The sequence below is a fragment of the Scyliorhinus canicula genome, unplaced genomic scaffold (genome assembly GCF_902713615.1).
Source record: "Scyliorhinus canicula unplaced genomic scaffold, sScyCan1.1, whole genome shotgun sequence".
Taxonomy (NCBI): domain Eukaryota; kingdom Metazoa; phylum Chordata; class Chondrichthyes; order Carcharhiniformes; family Scyliorhinidae; genus Scyliorhinus; species Scyliorhinus canicula.
This window is the reverse complement of record NW_024055453.1, coordinates 18,118-43,727: the sequence shown is the minus strand read 5'-3', so window position 1 is coordinate 43,727 and position 25,610 is coordinate 18,118. Positions and strand designations below refer to the sequence as shown.

Here is a 25,610-nt window from a genome sequence, read left to right as displayed (position 1 = left end):
AGTGAGTGGTAATGACTTGGAACTCAATGCTTACGCTGAAAGTGCGATAATATCCAGGACCTGATGCTGTCAGAGTTTGATGTCAGGTTTTCTTTACGTTTCCTGCCTGCAAATCCTTTTCTAATACCCTGAAAATGAAAGTAACAAAAGCCATCTGTCAGTCCAAAATCGAAATTCAGGAAAAAAATAAACCTATTGTTGGTTTGAGTTTGCTTTGTGTAAATCCTCCCTTTCTAACCACCTGTAAAAGGAGTTTTCAAAATTCATCATTGTCAGTCCAGGATAGAAATTCACTACATTCTCCCCTCCTGCTCCCTGGGCCAGGATGACAGCTCATACACCCTGCTGCACTTTACCCTCGTTGTCATCAGCCATACCTCAATTTCAGGATGACCTTTACTCAAGGTTGTGAGTTTCTGAGGTGGTTCTTGATATGACTGGACACGGTCGTAGATCTTTAGACACATGGAGGAGGATGTTCCAAGAGGTAGTGAGAACTGAAAAGCAGAACGTCTTTCTCTTCTTTTCCATCTCTGCCTCAACAATAAGACATTGGGACTCAAAGGTTTGATGGTTGTCTTGGGTAACAAACCCTTCCCAAACCATTGGATAAAATCAAATTACTGCGGATGCTGGAATCTGAAACCAAAAAGAAAATGCTGGAAATTCTCAGCATATCTGGCAGCATCTGTAGGGAGAGAAAAGAGCTGACGTTTTGAGTCCAAATGGCCACTCAAAACATTAGCTCGTTTAGAACATAGAACATACAGTTCAGGAGGATGCCATTCAGCCAATCGAGTCTGCACCGACCCACTTAAACCCTCCCTTCCACCCTATTCCCGTAACCCAATAACCCCTCTGAACCTTTTTGGTCACTAAAGGCAATTTTTCATGGCCAATCCACCTAACCTGCGCGTCTTTGGACTGTGGGAGGAAACCGGAGCACCCGGACAAAACCCACGCAGACACGGGGAGAACGTGCAGACTCCGAACAGACAGTGACCCAGCAGGGAATCAAACCTGGGATCCTGGTGTTGTGAAGCCACAGTGCTATCCACTTGTGCTACCGTGCTGCCCTCTTCTCTCCCTACAGATGCTGGCAGACCTGCTGAGAGTTTCCAGCATGTTCTTTTTGGCTCCTCCCAAAACATTCTCCTTCTTCAAAACATCCCAAAAGGGGCAGCATGGTAGCATTGTGGATAGCACCCCCTATAAAGATGGTGGCTCCGCATGCGCCCTGGTGCGCTACACCCCGCCGTTCGCCCAGACCGAACATGAGGAGCTGCAACTCCGCTCGGTACAAATTGGGTCCTGTAACCTCTTTTCCCAGATTTGCGGCTCACACAACATTTTCACGGAGCGTTTCCGCCCACCGCGCGGCTTCTTCGCTCCCTCCGCCCCGTCAATCTGAACTGGGAGCCGCTGTCCATCACCATTACCCACACTGCGCATGCTTGAATCACAGCCCGGCCCCGCCCCTCATTCACTCTGATTGGTTCGAGGACCAGCCGCTCTCGGCCGGTCCTCCGGTACAGCTTCTACTCTTATTGGTCAATCCACAAAGGGTTTCCAAATCCTCCCATCCCCCGCCTGACGCTGACTCCGCTTCTCCGGGACAAACAAGCGCCGACGTCACCCTTGCTCCAAACTGCACCTGCGCACTAAAATCAAGCAACTGCATTGCCCATGCGCCAGATCACAATATCGGTAAGTGAGTGACGGCAGCTCCGGACCAATGGGAAGAATCTGGAGGACTGAGCGGGAGCGGCTGACCCTCCAACCAATCAGAGTGAATGAGGGGCGGGGCTGAGTCCGGATCTCTCTCATTGGCTGACACTCTGCATCATTTTGAAGCTGATTTGTCTCAAACTCCAAGAGAAAACTGGACCTTTCTGTTTGTGGCTTTAAACAGATGAAACCCTGTGGGTCTGGAGAAAACGTTTCAACATTTGTCACTGAAATGAGGCAAGTCACCAGACAGGAGCTTCCAAACCCAGGCCACCACCGTCTGTAAAGACAAGATGTGACGGAGTTGGACTGGGGTGAGCACAGTAAGAAGTCTTACAACACCAGGTTAAAGTCCAACAGGTTTGTTTCAAATCACTAGCTTTTGCAGCACTGCTCCTTCCTCAGGTGAAAGACAAGGGCAGCAGACTCTTAGGGAGCAGCCTCCCCGGGGAGGCAGTGAACAAGCAATCCAGACAGCCAGGGACATGATTTTGGGATAATAAAAGCAAAATACTGCAGATGCTGGAAATCTAATAAAATCAGAAAGTACTGAAGGAGATTCAAAACGTTCATTATTTTTCTCTCTCCACAGATACTGCCAGACCCGCTGAGTTAATGCCACAAATCATCTTTTTTTATTATAATGGTACCGGAGTTTGAATCCTACCACGGCTGAATTTGATTTCAATAAAAATATTGTGATCATGGATCAATTGTCGTAAAAACACATCTGGTTCTCATGTCCTTTTGGGAAGGAAAACTGCCATCCTTACCCAGTCAGGTCTACACGTGACACAATTCACAAACAATTCAAGGGCTTAAAGGAATATGGGCTGCACGGTAGCAAAGTGGTTAGCGCTGTCACTTCACAACTCCAGGATCCCAGGTTTGATTCCCGACTTGGGTCACTGTCTGTGCGGAGTTTGCACGTTCTCCCCGTGTCTGCGTGGGTTTCCTCTGGGGGCTCTGGTTTCCTCCCATAGTCCAAAGATGTACCGGTTAGGTGGATCGGCCATGATAAATTGCCCTTAGTGTCCAAAAAAAGGGTAGGTGGGGTTACTGGGATGGGGTGGAAGTGTGGGCTTAAGTAGAGTGCTCTTTCCAAGGGCCAGTACAGACGCAATGGACCAAATGGTCTCCCTTCTGCACTGTAAATTCTATGATTCTCTAACTGGGCAGACAGGAAATGTCACCATCTGAACAAGGAGTCTCCCTGGTCAGCAGAAGGGTTAGGCTAGGTTAGGGAGAAAGTTGATACTGTCATCATTGTGAACAACACAAACTATCTGTTGTAGCTTGTTGAATCAGATTTAACGGGGTCAATTTCTATATGTTTTCTGGACTGGACAATCACATTTAAATCTGGGACTCGGGTGACGATATGAATTTGTGTTAGGTGACAAGATGTAGAACTATGTTTTATCCCAGGAAGCCTTACACCCAGAGTGATAGTATTTCAGAACCAGGTGTGAAGCATGATTTCATCCTCAAAAGGACCGCAAAAGTTCTAGCATGAGAGCATCCAAAGGAAGAGTAGCTGATCTCAGTGGGTGTAGTGAGATTATCGATGGGTTTTGAATGTAAATCCACACAATGAAGATCAGAATCGGGTGAGTTTTTCCTGCTCCACCGTCTGATCCAATAAACACTCGGCACCTGTTCAGTTACCTTGAGTCAAATAGTTTGAATTCTCATTTTGGAAATGGAGTAAGGGGGTTTTCCTTTTTAAATAAATTAACAAAAACATCTTATTTACAGATTCCAATTTAAAAGGTTTAATATGTACACAGTCTTTAGTATTTGTGCTATCTTATCCACAAAAATAAGTAAACTCAAAAAATACTCAACACAAATACAGACGGTAATGTGATTACGTGACTACATCACTTAATAAAGGTGTCAGAGTGGAAAAGAAGATCCTGGAAACCTAAATTTAACTCCTGAAAATCAGGTTAGCACACAGGGATAAATCGCTGGCTTTTAAAGCAGACCAAGGCAGGCCAGCATCACGGTTCAATTCCCGTACCAGCTTCCCCGAACAGGCGCCACTATGTGGCGACTAGGGGCTTTTCACAGTAACTTCATTTGAAGCCTACTTGTGAGAAAAAGCGATTTTCATTTCATTGAGCATCTCGCGAGAAAATCTCAAGAAGAGTCATTGAAAAAAATATATTTTAAGCCCTGCAGTCAGATCTTTCAGATACTGAATTGGAGATTATGCACCAAAGATTGATCCAGAATTGAAGCAAAAGTTCAGAAATTTATTCTAAACATGTTTCTGCTGAGAATTCCTGGATTAAGGGGAAAGAACACAGATGGTGCTTTTAACAATAGACACTGTAGCCCCAAAAATACATGCAATTTTCAGCTTATTAAGTTTCAGCAGTTATGGGGTTAACATCAGCAGAAAATATTGTCAGATGATCAAAACTAAACAACAGCAGAATCCAACCCCTGCAGTCATTGATGAACTTGCTGATGTTTCTGGAGGCATCGTGACTGAGTGAATCCCTTCCCACACACACAGCAATTGAATGGTTTCTTAGTGTGAGTGCGTTGGTGTGCCAGCAAGTTGAAAGATTTTGCGAATCCCTTCCCACACACTGAGCAGGTAAACGGTTTCTCCCCAGTGTGAGTGCGATGGTGAGCAGTGAGGTTGGACGACCGATTGAATCCCTTCCCACACACGGAGCATGTGAATGGTCTCTCCGCAGTGTGAGTGCGTTGGTGAGCAGTGAGGTTGGATGACTGCCTGAAACTCATTCCACAGGAGGTGCAGCTGAATGGTTTCTCTTCAGTGTGAATTCGCTGGTGTCTCAGAAGGGTGGGTAAAACTGTGAATCCTTTCCCACACACAAAGCAAGTAAACGGTCTTTCCGTAGTATGGAGCCGCTGGTGTACAATGAGGGAGGATGCCTGTCTGAAACTCTTTCCACAGGAAGTGCAGCTGAATGGTTTCTCCTTAATGTGAACTCGCTGGTGTGACAGCAAGTGGGATGATCCAGTGAATCCCTTCCCACACACAGAGCAGGTGAACGGCCTCTCACCTCTATGAACACGCTGGTGTGACAGCAGGTGAAATGACTGAGTGAATCCCTTCCCACACTCGGAGCAGACGAACGGCTTCTCCCCAGTGTGAGTGCGTTGATGTACAGTGAGTGCTGAAGAATGCCTGAACCTCTTTCCACAGGAGGTGCAGATGAATAGCTTTTCCTCAGTGTGAATCCGCTGGTGAGACCAAAGGCCAGATGACTGAATGAATCCCTCCCCACACACAGAGCAGGTGAACGGCCTCTCCCTAGTGTGACTGCGCCGATGGTTTTCCAGCAGGGAAGGATAACTGAATCCCTTCCCACAGTCCTCACATTTCCATGGTTTCTCCATGGTGCCAGTGTCCTTGTGTCTCTCCAAGTTGGATGATCAGTTGAAGTCTTCTTCACATACAGGACACGTGTACAGTTTCTCCTCGCTGTGAATGTCTTGATGTTTCTTCAGGCTGTGTAACTGGTTGAAGCTCTTTCCGCAGTCAATTCACTGAACGCTCTCACTCGGGTGTGTGTTGTGTGGGTCTCGATATCTTTCCAGTCACACTGATGTTTAACATTGTTTCTCACAGACAGAAGAGACAAACGTTTCTCCTTCAACATTCAAAGTCTGAGGATTTTCAGGTCCTGATGAATTGAGTGACTGTCAGATGATGTTTGGTTTCAGTCTCACATCTGTAAATCCTCCTTTCTAATATCCTGTAAAAGGAATTTACAAAGATCATCACTGTCAGTGGAGCATATAAATTCTGAACAGACAATTCTAGTTTCTCGGGAACATTTTTTCCTCTCCATTCCCCGAAGCTGTCAATCCTCGTCCCACACACTCTCCCTCCTCCCTGGGCTGAAATCCAAACCCATCTCACCATCTGCACCATTTCTTTCTTCCACTCCCAGTTTTCTCCCTCCCTCTCCTCTGCCTGGGTTCAGTTCTCCAGCTCCTGTCTGCAGACTGACAATAAAATCAATGGGTCTTATTGGGGGTTTGGGGCCTCCAGCGGATGTTTGTTAATCCTCCCCGCCCACCTGCCAGGGTTTCCTTCCTTGTCAGAGATCAGAGTCCTCATTGATTTGAGTGCAAAGTGTCAGCTCTTATTTATTATCCCCCCTCCCCCATCCTGTGATGTGAACCATCCCCCAGTGTGTGAAGCAGGATGGTGCCCGTTAACCTGGGCCTGTTCCCGGGAGGGAGGGAGAAGCTCCGCAGCTGCAAACCAGGGAGCTGACAATGATGGTGACGGGTTTGCGGATCCACAAAGTGTTTACAAATCTGTTTCTCCCGCCACAGGTGTAGCATGGTGGCACGGTGGTTAGCACTGCTTCCTCACAGCTCCAGCGACCTGGGTTCAATTCCAGGGTAACCGTGTGGAGTTTGCACATTCCCCGCATGTGTGCGTGGGTTCCCTCCAGGTGCTCCAGTTTTCTCCCACCGCTCAAAGCTGTGTAGGTTTGGTGGATTGGCTATGCTAAATTGCCCCTCAGTGCCCAAAAAAGGTTAGGTGGAGTTACTGGGTTATGGGATAGGCTGGAGTCATGAGCTTAAGTAGGGTGCTCTTTCCGAGGGCTGGTGCAGGCTCGATGGGCCGAATGGCCTCCATCTGCACTGTAAATTCTATGAATCTGCAGGATTTCTCAGTCACTCTGATCCAATGGGTCTGTCTGGTGGTATTTCCCTGGTCCTGTCCATGTGTTTGGGTATTTTAGGGAGCCGGTACAACTCCCTTGGTTCCAGCTGTTGTTTTTGGTTAATGTGTCTGGAATATTTGAGTTCTTCCAGTCTGTCTCCAATTCTCCTTCCTGTCTCGGGTAGATTGATCGAGGGAGCTTGGTGTTGTGATTTGTGTTGTTTAGTTGTCTGTCCGTCTCCAGCAGGTATTGTTGTCTCTCGATAATGACTGTGCTGCTACCCTTGTCTTCTGGTCTTATTAACATTTCTGTGTTGGATCTAAGTTCCCAAATTGTCTGTCTTTCTCTCTGGGTAAGATTCTGTTTGTCTCTTGTATTTCACTGTGACAGGGCAGAAACCTGATTGAAGGGATTCAAACATGGGAGTTCTGGGAAAGATGGGCAAGGATTTGGGAGGTGACAACATATTCAAAGCGTTTGGAGAGGAGAGGGAGGTTGAAGATGGGGCAGTAATTTGTAAGGATGGCAGGGTCAAGGGTTTGTTTTATTGAGGAGGGGGTGATGATGGCAGATTTGAAGGACAGAGGGACAGTACCTGAAGAGAGAGAAATGTTGACAATATCCGTGGACACAGGGTAGTTGGCTGATCAGTAGCTCAGTGGGAATAGGGTCGATGGAGCAGGAGCTGGGTCTCATGGACAAGATGAGCTCTGAGAGGGCATGAGAGGAGATGGGAGAGAAACTAGAGAAAGATGTGGGTTCAGGGCTCGGGAAAGGATGAAATTTAGAGACAGTTTGGTCCGGTGGGCATGTGGAAGGGAGGGAAGCAGCAGAGGCAGCTGATCGGATTGACTCAATCTCAGTCACAAAGAAGCTCCACAAGCTCCTCACACTTCATGTTGGGGGTGAGGATGGAAGAGACAGGGGAGAGCGAGAGTACTTCAAAAGGAACAGACTTGTGTCAGAGATATTAAAAAGTTTCAACAGTGCGCATTTAACACAAATTTAATTTTTTTGACTTTTAGCCAGAATATTAGCCCCTGTAAATGAGCAGAAAGAGACCCAAATGAACATGGTTCAGTCCTGAATGTGAGTAACAGCAAAATTCAATTACTGCAGTTATTTGTGGCACTGTTGGTGTCTCAGGAGGTGGGATGAAGTGCCGAATCCCTTCCCACAATTGGAGCAGGTGAACGGTCTCTCCCCAGTGTGAACTCGCTGGTGCTTCTGCAGAGCAGATGACTCAGTGAATCGCTTCCCACACTGGGAGCAGGTGAATGGCCTCTCCCCAGTGTGAATTCGCTGGTGCTTCTGCAGGTTGAAGGACTGAGTGAATCCCTTCCCACACCAGGAGCAGGTGAATGGTCTCTCCCCAGTGTGAATTCGTTGATGTACAGTGAGGTGAGATGATCGCCTGAAACCAGTCCCACAATGAGAGCACCTAAACAGTCTCTCATCGGTGTGAACATGTTGATGATGCATCAGTTCCCCAGAACTCTTATAGCTCTTCCCGCAGTCTGGACATTTAAACGGTCTCTCAACAGTGTGAATTCGCTGGTGACTTAGCAGGTCGGATGACTGGGTGAATCCTTCCCCACACTTGGAGCAGCTGAATGTTCTCTCCGCAGAGTGAATTTGTTGGTGCTTCTCCAGGTCAGATGATCGCAAGAATCTTTTCTCACACTTGGAGCAGCTGAATGGCCTCTCCCCAGTGTGAATACGCTGGTGCCTCTGCAGGTCAGATGATCGAGTGAATTTCTTCCCGCACTCTGAGCAGGTAAATGGCCTCTCCCCAGTGTGACTTCGCTGATGTACAGTGAGGTCAGATGATTGTCTGAACCCAGTCCCGCAGTAAGAGCACGTAAACGGTCTCTCGTCAGTGTGAACACGTTGATGGCGAATCAGTTCCCCAGAACTTTTATAGCACATCCCGCAGTCTGGACAATGAAACGGTCTCTCATCAGTGTGAACTCGCTGGTGACTCAGCAGGTGGGTTGAAAAAGAAAATCCCTTCCCACATTTGGAGCAGGTGAATGGTCTCTCCCCAGTGTGAACTCGCTGGTGTGTGGACAAAGTGGATGACTGAGTGAATCCCTTCCCACACTTGGAGCAGGTGAAGGGTCTCTCCCCAGTGTGACTGCGTTGATGAGTTTCCAGCTTGGAGGGGGAAGTGAATCCTTTCCCACAGTCCGCACATTTCCACGGTTTCTCCTCGGTGTGACTGCATTTGTGGCTTGTGAGGTCTGATAGAGCGAATCCTCGTCCACACAAACAAATCATGTACGGTTTCACCCCACTGTGAACAATGCTTTTTCCTTCCATGTTCAAAATCCGCTGATATTCAGGATATGATAAATTGAGGACTCTGTCAGATCCTGATGTGATGTTTGGTTTGAGTTTCCGGACTTTGAATCCTCGCCTTCGAACACCCTGTGAAACTGATTTAAAAACAGAAAATAGGGAATGAGAGAGACCCCACAAAAACACAAAGGCAGGTTATGAAATTGAGCTGAATGCATCTGGTCACTTGTGGGGGCAGCTCTGGGAAAAAATGACCATGAAAACGGCTGGACTGTTATAAAACCCACTGGCCTCTTTGGGAGGAGAGAGAAAGAGGCGAAGGTGGATTTTGTATATCTACAAGACATATTAACAGAGTATTTGGCAAAGCAAATTCGATCTGAGCTTCATCAAGAGTAATATTGATACTGAAACTATGCTTCTGGTGGCACAGTGATTAGCACTGCTGTCTCGCAGCGCCAGGGACCCGGGTTCAATTCTGGCCTTGGTGACTGTGTGGAGTTTGCACTTTCACCCCGTGTCTGCGTGGGTGTCCACCCGGTGCTCAGGTTTCCTCCCACAGTCCAAAGAAGGGAAAGTTAGGTGGATTGTCCTTGATAAATTGCCCCTTAGTGTCCAGGGATGTGCAGGTTAGGTGGGGCTATGGGGTGGCAGGAACAGGGGAGGGGTGTGGGCCGAGGCAGGGTGCCCTTTCAGAGAATCGGTGTAGACCCGATGGGCCGTATGGCCTCCTTCTGCACTGTTGGAATTCTATCGTTCTAATTCTATTCTATGAATCTTTATAAAGCTCTGGTCACCACTCTTCAGGAAGGATGTGAAGGTTCTTGGAGAAGGTGCAGAGGAGATTTACCAGAATGGTTCCAGCAAAGGAGGTTGAGGGGAGATTTGATTCAGGGACACAAGATTATGCCAGATTTCCATCGGGTGGACAAAGAAACTCTGTTTCCATTCACTGATCGTACAAGCAGCCCGGACACAAATTTAAAGTTTTGGGTAAAACCTGGATTGAACAATATAAGACCCTGAAGGGTTTTGACAGGGTGGATGTGGAGAGGATGTTTCCTCTTGTGGGAGAATCTGGGACACGGGGGTCACTGTGGCAAAATAAGGAGTCGCCCATTTAAAATGGAAATTAGGATTTTTTATTCTCTTGAGGGTTATAAGACTTTCGAACTCGCGTCCTTAAAAGGCAGCGGATGCAGAGTCCTTGAATAGTTTTAAGGCAGAGCGTGATGAGCAAGGGGGTGAAAGGTTATCAGGGGTAGGCAGGAATATGGAGTTGAGGTTAGAATGAGATCAGCCACAATATTTTTGAATGCTGAGCAGTCTCGAGGGGCCGAATGGCCTGATCCTAGTTTGTATGTAAAAGGTACAGGAGATATGAGGTGATATGAGATATGTTTTTACACAGCGAGCGGCAATTACCTGAAACTTGCTGCCTATGAGGGAGTTTGAAAATAGACACAATGAATCATTTGATTTCAAAAGAAAACAGGGATAGAGCAGGAGAATGGGACTCACGGGATTGCTCCAAAGAGCTAGCATGGATTCAATGGGCCAAATGCCATTCTCTGTGCCATCATGTCTAATATAACCCCGGGGGTTCAGATATCACTCAGGTAAATCTGTGCTCACTCCCTCCGAGACCATTCTATCCTTCCTCAGGTTTGTTGCCCAGAACTGAACACAGTTCTCTAGATTTGGCCTAACCAGGATTTGTGAATCTCGGGGCTTTTCCAGTCACACTGAGACCTGAAATCTTCCCACACAGACAGAACAGACAAACCTTTTACCTTCCACACCCAGATGCTGCTGATATTCAGGTTCTGATGAATCGAGTGACTCTGTCAGATTGCGATGTGACATTTGGTTTGCGTTTCCCGTCTGTTCAAACTCCACTTCCATTATCCTGTAAATTTGCAGAAACCTCACTGTCAGTTTAGGATAGAAATTCATAACATTCTCTCCTCACCAACTTTGATCAAATGTATTCCTGGAGATTTGATCATATGACCTGCCCCCATCCTCCAGCCTTTAATCGGTCAACACATCCATCCTTGTGACACACTGCCTTCCTCGGCCAAATGGGAAGCAAAAGGACTCATTACCTTACAGGACAGTGATTGACTGTCAGCCAAACGACGGGCGTATGTCGGAAGGGTCATGTAGCCGTTGACCGCGACGCTCCCGATCGCTCAAATTCCTGTGCAGCAGCCGGCTTTGAATAATGCCGGCTGCAAGGGACCGCAAACCTTTAAAAAAAGTTGGTGCACTGCGCATGCACGCACGATGACCGGCGCGCATGCATATTCTGCGAACATGTAAAAAAAAAAATCGGCTGCATTGCACATGCGTGCCTGATCATCGTGCGTGCATGCGCAATGCGGCCGATGTTTTTACATGCTCGCAGAATACGCATGCTTGCCGATAAACGGGCATGCATGCGCAGTGCTGCCTCTATTTTTTTTTAAACAGTTGCAACTTTTTCTTTTACAAGTTCTGGAGTGGTTTTTATTCATTTCATTTTTTAAAAACAAGTTCAGGGGGGATTTATTTGGTAAAAATTTACAGAAAAAACATGCAGAAGTTTGGACAGATGGAGACTCCATATTTTCCGACACCGGAAGGCTTCACCTTCATCCAACAGGTTCCATTGGAGGAACGTGTAAGAGGGCCAAAGGGACCCAAAACTATTTCCTCCATTTTTGTCAGCAGCAAACAAGGTAAGAGAAAATGGTGGGTCGTGCAGGTCGGCCGGCGTGCGTCACGAAGGCCGGCTGGTGTGCAGCGCGAATATCGGTTGGGTTGGGGCCCGAAGGTTGGCCAGTTGGTAAAAATGGATCCCCGGAATAAAAGTTTGAAGAACACTGCCGTGAATGAATGGAAAACAAAATTTCCATCCTTACCTGGTCTAGCCGACACGATTCCAAACCACAGCAATGAGGTTGACTCTTTAAATGCCCTCCGAGAGGTCTAGAAAACCACTCAGTTCAAGGAAAATCAGGGATGCGCAATAAATGTTGGCCCAGCCAGTGACTCCGAATAAAATAAAATCCTGGAGACTCCAGTCAGTCAATCCTGGAGAGTCGGCATCCGGTCCAGGCTCGCAGCACATGCATCCTGCAGCACCTTGTCCTCTGTAAAGATGGCGGCCGGTAACCCGGGCCTGTTACCAGACTCCTAAATGACACTCTTATGGACTGACCTCATTAACACAACACCATGTATGCTTCATACGATGCCGGTGTTTATGTAGTTACATTGTATACCTTGTGTTGTCCTCTTATGTATTTTCTTTTATTCCCTTTTCTTCCCATGTACTTAATGATCTGTTGAGCTGCTCGCAGAAAAATACTTTTCACTGTACCTCAGTACACGTGACAATAAACAAATCCAATCCAACATGCATACTTACAGCATCTTATATTACAACAGTGAATACGTTTCAAAAGTACTCCATTGTCTTTAAAAGACTTCAGGAGGTCCAGTGGCAGTGCAAGGTTTTATAGAAACGTAAATTTATTCCAATAGTCCGCAAACAAGGATATATCCGCTCTGGATCTGTAAAGACTTAATTACCTGCAAATGCTCACATTCAAAGCCTTGTCTTGCATCTTTGACTTTGTCTATATATATGTTTATAGAATATACCTCTTTATTCACCTGAGGAAGGAGCAGTGTCATTGATTTGAAACAAACCTTTAACCTGGTGTTGGAAGATTTCTGTCTGTGGGATGATTCTGAAAGGTTTGCTCCAGCCCAGGGGGCGGGGCTGGAGGACTGACCGATAATGGCTGGTCCTCCAGCCAATCAGAGTGAATGGGAGGCGGAGCAAAGCCAGGCCTCTCGCTCCCTACGCATGCGCCCAGCCATCGGGGCCTGTCTCGGGGAAAAGCCCGAGCCGCGTTCGCCGGTTCAACTGTCGTATCCGAGCTTCGTATTCGGGGATTGGGGCCCACACAGACTGTTTATGAAACCTCCCGACCCATCCACCGGCTTCACCCCTCCCTCATACCTCAGCGGGCGGGATATGACCAGCGGAGTATTTCAATCCTACTGCCTGAATCGTCAACTGTCATCGGCACTGCGCATGCTCCAATCACGTGGGAAAACCGGTGCCCAGCTCCGCCCCTCATTCACTCCGATTGGTTGGAGGATAAGCCACTCCGTTCGATCTTCCAGTCCAGCCCCTCTCTTCCTATTGGACAAGAGCTGCCGTCAACCACTCCCTGGGCATTGTGGGCTGAAGCATGCGCAGTGCCGATGCTGGGCTCGGCTGGGAGGTTTCACTGAAGCTGTTTTGGGGCTTCACTAATTTAGTTGATGTTCGGTTTTTTTTGTCAGTTTTGAGACCTGCACATTTATGTTCATATGCAGGATTAAGCCAGCATCTGCCTTAGCATGATGCTGGGTGTGAAAAGAACTAAGCAAAAGAAAATAAAGTAAATAATGGATAAAACAAAAGAAGGGAGTGCTGCTAAAACAACGAGTGGAGCACAACCCAAATGGAACAAGAAAGGGAACAGAAACTTATCTAAAACCCGTCAAATTAAAATGTGAAAACCGGGGTCGATAAAGCAATCCAACCCCTGCGGCGCCCACCGAGCACGGGAATCTTCCAGTGTGCCCGTGGACACCGCATGCTCCCTCTCCAGGGACAGCCGGCCGCGGAAGAGGGGCAGACAGTCGGGCCGGACGACCCCCTCGCACGCCCGCTGCCTGGACCGATAAATGGCTAGTTTGGCCAGGCCCAGGAGCAGGTTCACAAGGACGTCCTCCGCCTTCCCCGCCCCTCGCCGCACCGGATGTCCATAGATCAGGAGCGTGGGGCTGAGGTGCAAATAAAACCTCAACAACAACGTTGTCAAGAAATCAAAGAGGGAGTGCAGCCTGGGACAGACAACATAAACGTGCTCCACGGTCTCCACCAAGCCGCAAAAGGAGCAGGTCTCGGGCATAGCCGCGAAGTGGTGAATCCGATAGTTGTACGGCACTGCCATTTGCAACACCCTCCACCCCAGGTCCCCAAGTTTTATGGGGAGGATGCCTCTATAGAGGGACCCCAGCAGGGACCTCCGCCGCCAGACGGCAATGAGGCACACCAAAGGCGTCTCCGGACGGCGGGCAAGGGGAAGGAGGTGGAAGGTGTGCAACAGCAGGCCGTACAGGAAACCCCTCCGCTCAGTGCGAAATGCCACGGAGGGTATTTCCATGAGGTGGCTGGGGCTGTGGGGTGCCGGCGCCCAGCGGGTGCGCAGGGGCCTGGGACCAATGTGAAATTCTGTCCGAGCAGGGGTCCGCTCAGACGGGATGCCACCGCACAACCACACCGTCTCTAACTCCAGTATGCCCGCGGGACTGAGCACAGCCATTTTGAGGCCTTGGATGGCATTGGCCGTGTGCCGGACAGACACTGCCCCGCACTCGGCTAGCTCGTGGGGTGTCAGCCAGTCCGCCCCTCCGCCGCCCAGCGCGTCCCCAATCCTGGTCACCCCGGCATCCACAGCCCTCCGCTCCGCCAGCCACCGGAATGGAAATTGGCGGAGGTGCGGATTCCTGAGCAGCGGCTCCCTCGCGAGGGCCAGTACTCCTGACAGGGGAGAGCTGCGGTGCGTGGCGACCATGTTCCAGACTTTGAGGAGGTCCTGGTACAAGACGGGCAGCGCCAACATAGAGTTCCGAAGACCCTGCTGGTCAACAAACAGGAGCTGCACGTCATAGTTCAGGCCGTGCACCAGGCAGAAGAAATACGTCCCCAGGGCACACCATCGTGGAGGAGGCTCGACGTACAGGTATCACTGCAGAGTCTGAAGGGGGAAAGTCGCAATCTGGGTGCGAAGGCACACCAGCGCCTGTCCGCCATCAGCAATCGGGAGAATCAACACCTCCCCAGCGACCCAGTGCAATCATTTGTCCCAGAAGAATCAAAGCAGGGTTCTCTGGATGCGTGTGACAAAATCAGGGGGAGGGGTCAAAGTGACCAGCGGGTACCACAACATGGAGTCAATCAGCTGGTTTATGACGAGAACTCGACCCCTGTATTGACAGCACTCGGAGCCGTCCTGTCCAGCATCCCAGGCAAGCGGTAACCTTGGTCTCCAGCTCCTGCCAGTTCACCAGCCAGGCTTCCTCTGCCGGGCAAAGATGGACTCCCAAGTACAGGATATTGGTCCGACTCTAATTGAAGGGCCTGAGCTCCTCTGGGAGGGGGTCCATCTGCCACGGACCGACCAGGAGTCCAGAACATTTAGCCCAGTTGATACGTGCAGAAGACGCGGAGGAGTACACAGCCTGGCACTCTCGCATCCTCCGCAGGTCACCGGGGTCAGTGAACATGAGAAGCACGTCATCAGCGTAAGCTGAGAGGACCACCTCCACGTCCGGCTCGCGCAGAACCAGCCCCGTTAACCTCCTCTGCAGGAGGCACAGGAAAGACTCCAAACAGAGAATAAAGTTGGCCGGACAGGGGGCAGCCCTGACACACTCCTCTCCCAAAGCGAAGGGGCTCCATCAGGGACCCGTTAACCTTAATCAGACACTCCAAGGCGGCGTACAGTAATCGGATACGGGCGACAAAATGCATCCCGAACCCGAAATCTCGCAGAGTCCCGAGCAAATACCCGTGCCCCACCCTGTCGAACACCTTCTCCTGCTCAAGAGATAAGAAGGCGCCCGACATACCAGTCCTCTGGGAGAAATGAATAATGTCCCGGACCAGGTGGATGTTATCAAATATTGTGCGGTCTGGGACTGTGTAGGACTGGTCAGGGTGGATCATGTGGTCCAGCACGGGGCCAAGGCGTAAAGACAGCACCTTGGCAAAGATTTTGTAGTCCGTGCTGAGGAGGGAGACCGGTCGCCAGTTCTTAATTTGGCGGAGATCCCCCTTCTTGGGCAGCAGGGCAATGACGGCCCTGCGCCACGAAAGGGGCATCTCCCGGGTCACATACATTCCCCCAGGACCCCCGCGTTGTCGCTCCCCAGGACATCACAGAATGCCCTGAAGAACTCCATGGTCAGCCCGTCCAGCCCTGGGGTTTCCCCCCGTGACAGACTGTCCAGGGCGCCGGTCAGCTCCTGGAGGTTGATGGGATCATAGAGCTTCCCGGCGCCCTCCGGGCTGACCTGCGGCAGGTCCTCCCACAGAACTCTGCAAGCGTCCACCTGGACGGATCCGGAGAGAAGAGGTTGGAATAAAAATCCCTAATCAGGGTCCTGACCCCCTCCGGATCCGAGACGAAGGACGCGTCGTCGGCCAGCAGCATAGATATCTGCCGAAGGGCCCCGCGTCACCTTTCCAGCGAGTAGAAGAAGTGGGAGCCGCGGTCCATATCCATCAGGACACGGATCCGCAACCTCACCTACGCGCCCCGGGACCCGGCAGGTTGCAGGTCCCGCAGTGGCCCCTCTTCTCTCTGTACACCAGCCCCAGGGCCGGGTCCTCATCGGGCTGAGTAAGACGTGACTCCAGATCGAGGAGTTCCTCAGCCAATTTGGTGATCCTGGAGTTCCGCCTCGCCGTAGACCCCTTCGTGTATCCTGACACAAGGCGCGGACGTGAGTCTTGCCCACGTCCCACCATAGCCTCAAGGAGGGGAAGCCACCCCGCTTCCTTCTCCAGCCGGCCCAGAAACAGTGGAACGAGTCCAGGAACCGCTCGTCCTCCAGCAGCAGGTTGTTAAAGTGCCAGTGCGCGGACCGTGTCTGAGCGTGGGACGGGGCGAACCCCGCCCACACCAGGTGGTGATCCGAGCACGGCACCTGGACGCTCTGAACGGAGGCCGCACATAAGTGTACGCCCGCAATTCAGGATGGAGAGTCCGCCAGACGTCCACCAAGTCAAAGGACCAAACCAGGTCCCTCAACTTCACCACCGCCGGCGAGCTGCGCTGGACTCCACCACGGTCCTTGTCCTGGAGGGTGCAATTAAAATCTCCTCCGAGGACAATGCACTCGCCCACCGGGATGGTGGCAAAAAGAATGGACACTTATTGAAAGAAAGTCGCCTGCTGCGGTCCTTCTGCCGGAGCGTACACGTTTATAAAGTGGATCAGCACGGCCCTGTCACGGACCTTCAGGTGCAGCAGACGGCCTGGCACTGGCTCCTTGACCCCCAAGATCTCCGGCTGAAAATGTGGAGCCAACAAGATAGCCACCCCGCCCGAACGTGGGGCCAGGTGACTCATGAAGACTCTTCCTTGCCACTCCAGGGCCCACTGAGCTTCGTCATCCGGAATGGGTTTCCTGCAGGAAGCACAACCCGTACTTTCCATCCAGAAGGATAGAAAAGAACTGGAAACAAAGAACAAAGAAAATTACAGCACAGGAAGAGGCCCTTCGGCCCTCCCAGCCTGCACCAATCCAGATCCTTTATCTAAACTGGTCTCATATTTTCCAAGGTCTACTTCCCTCTGTTCCCGCCCATTCATATACCGGTCTGGATGCTTCTTAAATGATGCTATCGTGCCCGCCTCTACCACCTCCACTGGTAAAGCGTTCCAGGCACCCACCACCCTCTGCGTAAAAAACTTTCCACGCACATCTCCCTTAAACTTTCCCCCTCTCACTTTGAAATCGTGACCCCTTGTAACTGACACCCCCACTCTTGGGAAAAGCTTGTTGCTATCCACCCTGTCCATACCTCTCATAATTTTGTAGACTTCAATCAGGTCCCCCCTCAGCCACCGTCTTTCCAACGAAAACAATCCTAATCTACTCAACCTTTCTTCATAGCTAGCACCCTCCATACCAGGCAACATCCTGGTGAACCTCCTCTGCACCCTCTCCACAGCATCCACATCCTTCTGGTAATGTGGCGACCAGAACTGCATGCAGTATTCCAAATGTGGCCGAACCAAAGTCCTATACAACTGTAACATGACCTGCCAACTCTTGTACTCAATATCCCGTCCGATGAAGGCAAGTATGCTGTATGCCTTCTTGACCACTCTATCAACCTGCGTTGCCACCTTCAGGGAACAATGGACCTGAACTCCCAGATCTCTCTGCACATCAATTTTCCCCAAGACCCTTCCATTGACCATATAGTCCGCTCTTGAATTTGATCTTCCAAAATGCATCACCTCGCATTTGCCTGGATTGAACTCCATCTGCCATTTCTCTGCCCAACTCTCCAATCTATCTATATTTTGTTGTATTCTCTGACAGTCCTCCTCGCTATCTGCAACTCCACCAATCTTAGTATCATCTGCAAACTTGGTAATCAGACCACCTATACCTTCCTCCAGGTCATTTATGTAGATCACAAACAACAGTGGTCCGAGCACGGATCCCTGTGGAACACCACTAGTCACCCTTCTCCATTTTGAGACACCCCCTTCCACCATTACTCTCTGTCTCCTGTTGCCAGTTCTTTATCCATCTAGCTAGTACACCCTGAACCCCATACGACTTCACTTTTTCCATCAATCTGCCGTGAGAAACCTTATTAAACGCCTTACTAAAGTCCATGTATACGACATCTACAGCCCTTCCCTCATCAATTAACTTTGTCACTTCCTCAAAGAATTCTATTAGGTTTGTAAGACATGACCTTCCCTGCACAAAACCATGCTGCCTATCACTGATAAGTCTATTTTCTTCCAGATGTGAATAGATCCTATCCCTCAGTATCTTCTCCAACAGTTTGCCTACCACTGACGTCAAGCTCACAGGTCTATAATTCCCTGGATGGTTCGACTACACTGGGAGCTGTGTCAACGTTGGTGATCTCCATTTAGAAAAAGGAAATAGAGGCACTAGATAAGGAGCAACAAAGATTAATAGAACATAGAACAGTACAGCACAGAACAGGCCCTTCGGCCCTCGATGTTGTGCCGAGCAATGATCACCCTACTCAAACCCACGTATCCACCCTATACCCGTAACACAACAACCCCTCCCCCCCCCCCGTAACCTTACTTTTTAGGACACTACAGGCAATTTAGCATGGCCAATCCACCTAACCCGCACATCTTTGGACTGTGGGAGGAAACGGGAGCACCCGGAGGAAACCCACGCACACACGGGGAGGACGTGCAGACTCCGCACAGACAGTGACCCAGCTGGGAATCGAACCTGGGACCCTGGAGCTGTGAAGCATTTATGCTAACCACCATGCTGCCGTAATGTACAGAACTGAGAGCATTTAACTCGCAGGAAAGGCTGGGGCTGCTTTTTTCTGGAAAAGAGAAGACTGATGGGTGACCTGGTGGATGTCTTTGAGAGGCTAAATCGCTGGCTTTTAAAGCAGACCAAGCAGGCCAGCAGCACGGTTTGATTCCCGTACCAGCCTCCCCGGACAGGCGCCGGAATGTGGCGACTAGGGGCTTTTCACAGTAACTTCATTGAAGCCTACTCGTGACAATAAGCGATTTTCATTTTCATTTCATTTTCATTTCATTATGAAGGGATTCAATAATCCAATAGGAATTTCAGTGGAAACCTCTTTACCCAGCGAGTGGTGAGAATGTGGAACTCGTTACCACAGTGAGTGGTTGAGGTGAACAGCATGAATCCATTGAACGTAACGCTAGATACATACATGAAGGAGAAAGGAATAGAAGGAGATGCTGATGGATGGAGAGCTAACCGATCCCCATGTAAATCTGTAATAATAGTGGATGCATTGGTGGTCATCTTCCAGGATTCTATAGACTCTGGAACAGTTCCTGCAGATTGGAGGGTGGCTTATGTAACCCCACTATTTGAAATGAGAGAGAAACAGGGAATTATAGGCCAGTAAGCCTGACATCGACAGTGGGGAAAATTCTAGAATCCATTACCAAAGGTTTTAAAGCAAAGTACTGAGAAACCAGTGGCAGGATCGGACAGAGTCAGCATGGATTTATGACGGGAAATCATGCTTGACAAATCTACTGGAATTCTTCGAGGGTGTAACTGGTAGAGTTAACGAGGGAGAGCCAGTGGATGTGGTATATTTGGATTTTCAGGTAGCTTTTGACAAAATCACCGAAAAGAGATTAGTGTGTAAAATTAAAGCACATGGGATTAGGGCAGTGTATTGAGATAGATAGAAAACTGGTTGGCAGACAGGAAACAAAGAGGAATTAATGGTCTTTTTCAAACTGGCAGGCAGTGCCTAGTGGGGTACCGCAGAGATCGGTGCTGGGGACCCAGATATTCAGAAGATAGATTAGATTTTTTTAAAAATTTAAAGTACCCAATTCTTTTTTCCAATTAAGGAGCAATTTAGCGTGGCCAATTCACCTACCCTGCACATCTTATTAACAATAACAATAATAATCTTTATTGCCACAAGTAGGCTTGCATTAACACTGCAATGAAGTCACCGTGAAAAGAGTTGGATGATAAGCCATGATCATAATGAATGGCAGAGCAGGCTGAAGTTAAAAACTCACCACTATTCTTAGAACTCCCCCTCTACCAAAGAGGGTCGATATTCTAAATGGTGAACAGGGATTCTCACTCCCTGACTCCGATGCAGGCTTCGGTGGGTGCTATTCAGGTCAAACTATATTTTCAAGTTATCCCCGGGTATAACCCATACCTTCACCGAAGAATTTTACCTATTTACCAGTTTAGTAGCATCCTGGGTCCTGCATTGCTAAGTAAAGTAGGCTTTGTAATAACCACTGTGTCAGGTTAAAACTTTTAAGTTATTTTATTCTTATATTTCTTCTTTTAAAAGATGCAATCACTGCCTTTACAGAAAAGTAAAAAGATCTTGCTTCTGGATTCTCCTGGTTGGGTGAAGGGACCTTCAGGCCGACCTTGACAATCACTCTTCTTTAGCTTTTGGTCTTCCTCAGATTTATTAGCTGTTCTGCTCGGTTACTGTGCTCCATCTTTCCCATATACTGAGCTATGAGAGCTGGTTCTGAGCTGACTCCGCCTCCTCTTTAAATTCTGGTCTTCATTAGATATATTAGCTGTTTTAGCTCGGCTGCTTTGCTCTGTCCCTTTCCCATGACCGAGCTATGAGAGCTGACTCTTGTTTCTTCTCTGCTCCTTTCTCAGCGTTTATATATCTTTCTAACAGTTAAAGTTTTTATTACTTTATTGTAAAGTAACTTTTATTTCACTTGGATTGTAAAAGGTACCTATAATCTAAATGTTTCTAACACGACTAAGTATTCATTTTGAGCATGACCTCATCTCATAGATCTTTAATTACATTGTTTCCTTTGTGATGTTCAAAAATGCTTTGATTTCAATGTGGTGTGACTTTTGATGCTGCCATTTCTATAGTTTTATTAACAAATTGTGTCCCCAGCTCATAATTTTGACTTTGATTTGGGTCTAATTTATGTTTTCGTAGACACGTTGTCTCCAGCTTTCCATATTCACCTGTCAGCAAAATTTCACACCTAGAATTGTCACCTAATTCAACTGAACCTCATCCATTCTTTTCCAGCTGCTTAACTTCAATGAAGGTGTGAAATATTGCTTTTAGCTTTATACTAAAGATTCAATTGGTGGGGAGTTTAAAAGATTTGCCTCACATTTAAACACTTGTCACCTAATTCAGCAGAACCTCATCCATTCTTTTCCATCTGCTTACCCAACTTCAAAAGGAGGTGCAAAACATTGCTTTTAGCTGTACACTAAAATTCACTGATTGTGTCTTGAAAGACCTGCTTATTTTGTTTGCTACGCCTGCTTGACCAAAGCTATCTGCATTTTACAATCCTCTCCTGGCAGCTGCTGTTAACCCTTCGTGGGATTTTTCCCTACCTTCTCTTATGTTTCTTAAATCAGGTATTACCAGACTTCCATGTTTCAAATGACATATCTTTCCATATTTTCAATTACAAGGCGCAAAGGGCCAAATGGCCTCTTCCTGCTCCTATTTTCTATGTTTCTATGTAATCCCTTCCCACACTAAGAGCAGGTGAATGACCTCTCCTCAGTGTGAATTTGCTGATGTCTCTGCAGACTGGATAACTGTGTGAATCCCTTCCCACATTGAGAGCAGGTGAATGGCCTCTCTCCAGTGTGAACTCGCCGATGTTTCTGCAAATTGGATGAATGTGCAAATCCCTTCCCACAGAGGGAGCAGGTGAATGGCCTTTCCCCAGTGTGAATTCTCTGATGTTCCCGCAGGTTGGATGAATCACTGAATTCCTTCCCACACAAAGAACAGGTGAACGGCCTTTCCCCAGTGTGAATTCGCTGGTGTCTCTGTAGGGCGGCTGAATCACTGAATCCCTTCCCACACTGAGAGCAGATGAATGGCCTCTCCTCAGTGTAAACTCGCTGGTGTGACTTGAGGGTGGATAACTGAGCGGATCCCTTCCCACACTGAGAGCAGGTGAACGGCCTCTCCCCAGAGTGATTGTGTCGATGAGTCTCCAGCCGAGATGGGAGTCCCAATACCTCCCCACAGCCCCCACATTTCCACGGTTTCTCCATGTTTTGGGTCTCCTCGTGTCTCTTCAGATTGGACAATCACTGGAAGCCTTGTCTACACACGGAACATGTTCACTGTCTCTGCTCACTGTGAATGGTGTGATGTTTTTTCAGGCTGTGTATCTGGTTGAAGCTCTTTCCACAGTCATTTCACTGGAACTCTCTCACTCAGGTGTGCATTGTGGGGGTCTCGGTGCTTTTCGTACTTAAAAACTTTTGAAGCCGACAGATCGGACAAATATTTCTCCTTCTCGCCGATGATATTCAGAGCCCAATGATATTCAGATGAGAAGGAATCGAGTGAGTTTGTCACAACGAGACGTGATATTTGAGATTTCTGTCTATAATTCCTCCTCTTGCAATATCCTTTAACAACAATTTGCAAAAGTCATCATTGTTAGTACACGATAGAAATTCAGAACAGACTATTCTAGTTTCTATGAAATATTATTTCCTCTATTGTTCTCCAAAAGCTGTAAATCTCCATCCCACACAATCTCCCTCCATTCTCACTCTGCTGTATCTAATATTCACCCTCCCAATTTTCGTGAAGGTGCTGATTCATGTTCATTGACAGATCCAAGCTCAGCTCCTGCTTCCTGACCACGACACAGAGATTATAATAGGAGTAAGAGTAAGAGTCATCTCAACCATTCAATGAGATCCCTGACCGATCTACCTCAGCACCATTTTCCCACTCGATCCCCATATCCCTCAATATCTTCAATATCTAGAAACCTGTCAATATTTGTCTTGAACATACCTGATGACTGAGGCGCCACATTCCTCTGGGGTAGAGAATTCCAAAGATTCACCACATCCTCGAGTGAAGAGATCCCTCCTCATCTAAGCTTTCACTCTATTTTCCTACCTGTTCCCCATAACCCTCAACTCCATTGACAATAAAATATCTGTCTAACTTGTGCTTCAATATATTCAATGGCCCCCAGATACAACTGGTCCCTGTGGAAGAGAAATCCAGAGATTAACAACCCTCTGAGGGAAGAGATGACTGGAAATCTATAACGGAGCTGCAATCTTATATCAAAAGAAGAGAAATCATAATAAATATACTTTATTACAGAACCGTAAATAATATATCTAATCTGTACCATGTAACAACACCAGACATATCTCTGTCCATTATTAATTTAATGTCCCCTGAAATATTAGCCATCTCCTGGGGAACCCACCCCTTTAATTGTGAACTTTAGGAAAGAGACCATCCTTTTCGCCAGACAAATAAATATGTCAAGCTGAGGGAGAGACCTGGACCACAAGGGAGAATAATAAATCAGAGGTCTCTCCGATGGCAAGGAAGGAAACCCTGGCAGGTGGGCGGGGCGGATTCACAAACACCTGCTGGAGGCCCCAAACCCCCCAATAAGACCCATTGATTTTATTGTCAGTCTGCAGACAGGAGCTGGAGAACTGGACCCAGGCAGAGGAGAGGGAGGGAGAAAACTGGGAGTGGAGGGAAGAAATGGTGCAGAAGGGCAGCATGGTGGCACAGTAGTTAGCACTACTGCCTCATGGCGCCGAGGTCCCAGGTTCGATCCCGGCTCTGGGTCACTGTCCGTGTGGAGTTTGCACATTCTCCCCGCGTTTGCGTCGGTTTCTCCCCACAACACAAAGATGTGCAGGGTGGGTGGATTGGCCATGCTAAATTGCCCCTTAATTGGAAAAAATGAAAAGGGTACACTAAATTAAAAAAAAGAAAGAAACGGTGCAGATGGGTTTGGATTTCAGCCCAGGGAGGAGGGAGAGTGTGTGGGACAGGGATTTACAGCTTTGGGGGAACAAGAGAGGGAAAATGTTCTGGAGAAACTGGAATTGTCTGTTCAGAATTTCTATCCTGCACTAACAATGATGGCTTTTGTAAACTCTTTTTATAGGGGATTAGAAGGGAAGGATTTACAGCTGGAAACTCAAATCAAACATCACAACAAGATTTAACAGAGTCAATCCATCCAACAGGACCCGAATATCATTGGCCTGTGAATGTGGAAGAGGAAATGTTTGTCTGGTCTGTCCGTAGGAAAAGATTTTCCAAGATCAGTGTGACTGTAAGAAAACCCGATACACACACACTCAACTTAGAACATAGAACATAGAACAGTACAGCACAGAACAGGCCCTTCGGCCCTCGATGTTGTGCCGAGCAATGATCACCCTACTTATACCCACGTAACCCAACAATCCCCCCATTAACCTTACACTACGGGCAGTTTAGCATGGCCAATCCACCTAACCCGCACATCTTTGGACTGTGGGAGGAAACCGGAGCACCCGGAGGAAACCCACGCACACACGGGGAGGACGTGCAGACTCCACACAGACAGTGACCCAGCCGGGAATCGAACCTGGGACCCTGGAGCTGTGAAGCATTGATGCTAACCACCATGCTACCGTGAGGCCCTTGAGTGAGAGTGTTCCAGTGAACTGACTGTGGAAAGAGCTTTAACCAATTACACAGTCTGAAAAAACACCACTCCATTCAGAGCGGGGAGAGACCGTACACATGCTCTCTGTGGGGACAAGGGCGCCACGACAGCACAGTGGGTAACATTGTTGATTCTCAGCGCCAGGAACTCGGGTTCGATTCCCGGTTTGGGTCACTGTCTGTGCGAAGTCTGCACGTTCTCCCCGTGTCTGTGTGAGTTTCCTCTGGGTGTTCCTGTTTCCTCCCACAAGTCCCAGAAATCGTGCATATTTGGTGATTTGGACATTCTGAATTCTCCCTCCGAGTATCCGAACAGGCGCCGGAGTGTGGCGACTACGGGACTTTCTCAGTAACCATTGGAGTGTTAATGTAAGCCTATTTGTGACACTAATAATGTTTATTATTTATTATTCAACTGATCGTCAAACGTGGAGAGGGACAAGGACACCAGCAGCATGCTGAAACCGTGTAAATAGGGGCTGGTTTAGCACAGGGCTAAATAACTGGCTTTTAAAGCAAGACCATGGCAGGCCAGCAGCGCGGGTTCAATTCCAGTACCAGCCTCCCCGAACAGGTGCCAGTATGTGGCGACTAGGGGCTTTTCACAGTAACTTCATTTGAAGCCTCCTTGTGACAATAAGCGATTTTCATTTCATTTTTCATGTGGGGACTGTGGGGCAGGATTCAAGTCCCCATGTGAGCTGGGGACTCATCACCGCAGTCACACCAGCGACAGACCAGTCACCTGCTCCAAGTGTGGGAAGGGATTCAAAGCGAAAGGGACAATGCTGGAAAATCTCAGCAACTCTGGCAGCATCTGTAGGGAGAGAAAAGAGATATGAGTTTCGAGTCCGATGACTCTTTGTCAAAGCTAACAGACAGAGTGGGAAATATTTATACTGTGGAGTGAGAATGAAAGATGAGTCACAGCCACAGAAACCCAGGGAAACCGGCTGCTAATGGCCACAGAACCCAAGGGGAAAGACTGCAAATGGCAGTCCCCAGACAGGACAAAAGATGTGAAAGGTCAAACAGCAGGGAAACTAACATCAGAGGATAAACTGTAGGTGTGGGGG

The 25,610-nt window shown here is 48.4% G+C and overlaps 2 protein-coding genes across 4 annotated transcripts; both read right to left on the bottom strand.

The window, feature by feature from the left end:
• Positions 1 to 2,791: 2,791 nt before the first annotated feature.
• On the bottom strand, positions 2,792 to 12,798 carry LOC119959532 (zinc finger protein 180-like). 3 transcript variants are annotated; one of them, XM_038787753.1, is made up of 3 exons: positions 12,715 to 12,798; positions 10,486 to 10,608; positions 2,792 to 5,471 (listed from the first exon to the last, which is right to left on the bottom strand). In XM_038787753.1, the coding sequence occupies exon 3, from the start codon at positions 5,110 to 5,112 to the stop codon at positions 4,189 to 4,191; it is 924 nt and encodes a 307-aa protein (XP_038643681.1). In that variant the 5' UTR covers positions 5,113 to 5,471; positions 10,486 to 10,608; positions 12,715 to 12,798; the 3' UTR covers positions 2,792 to 4,188. The 3 variants fall into 3 exon arrangements, with proteins under 3 accessions (XP_038643681.1, XP_038643680.1, XP_038643682.1); XM_038787752.1 differs by having other exon boundaries at positions 10,493 to 10,608; XM_038787754.1 differs by lacking the exons at positions 10,486 to 10,608; positions 12,715 to 12,798 and adding an exon at positions 7,513 to 7,655.
• LOC119959537 (zinc finger protein 239-like) lies at positions 7,686 to 15,713 on the bottom strand (the record flags this gene model as incomplete). The annotated part of the gene is made up of 2 exons (XM_038787761.1): positions 15,650 to 15,713; positions 7,686 to 8,293 (listed from the first exon to the last, which is right to left on the bottom strand). Coding segments are annotated over exons 1-2 (672 nt in total), but the record flags the coding sequence as incomplete, so codon positions are not given.
• Positions 15,714 to 25,610: the final 9,897 nt, after the last annotated feature.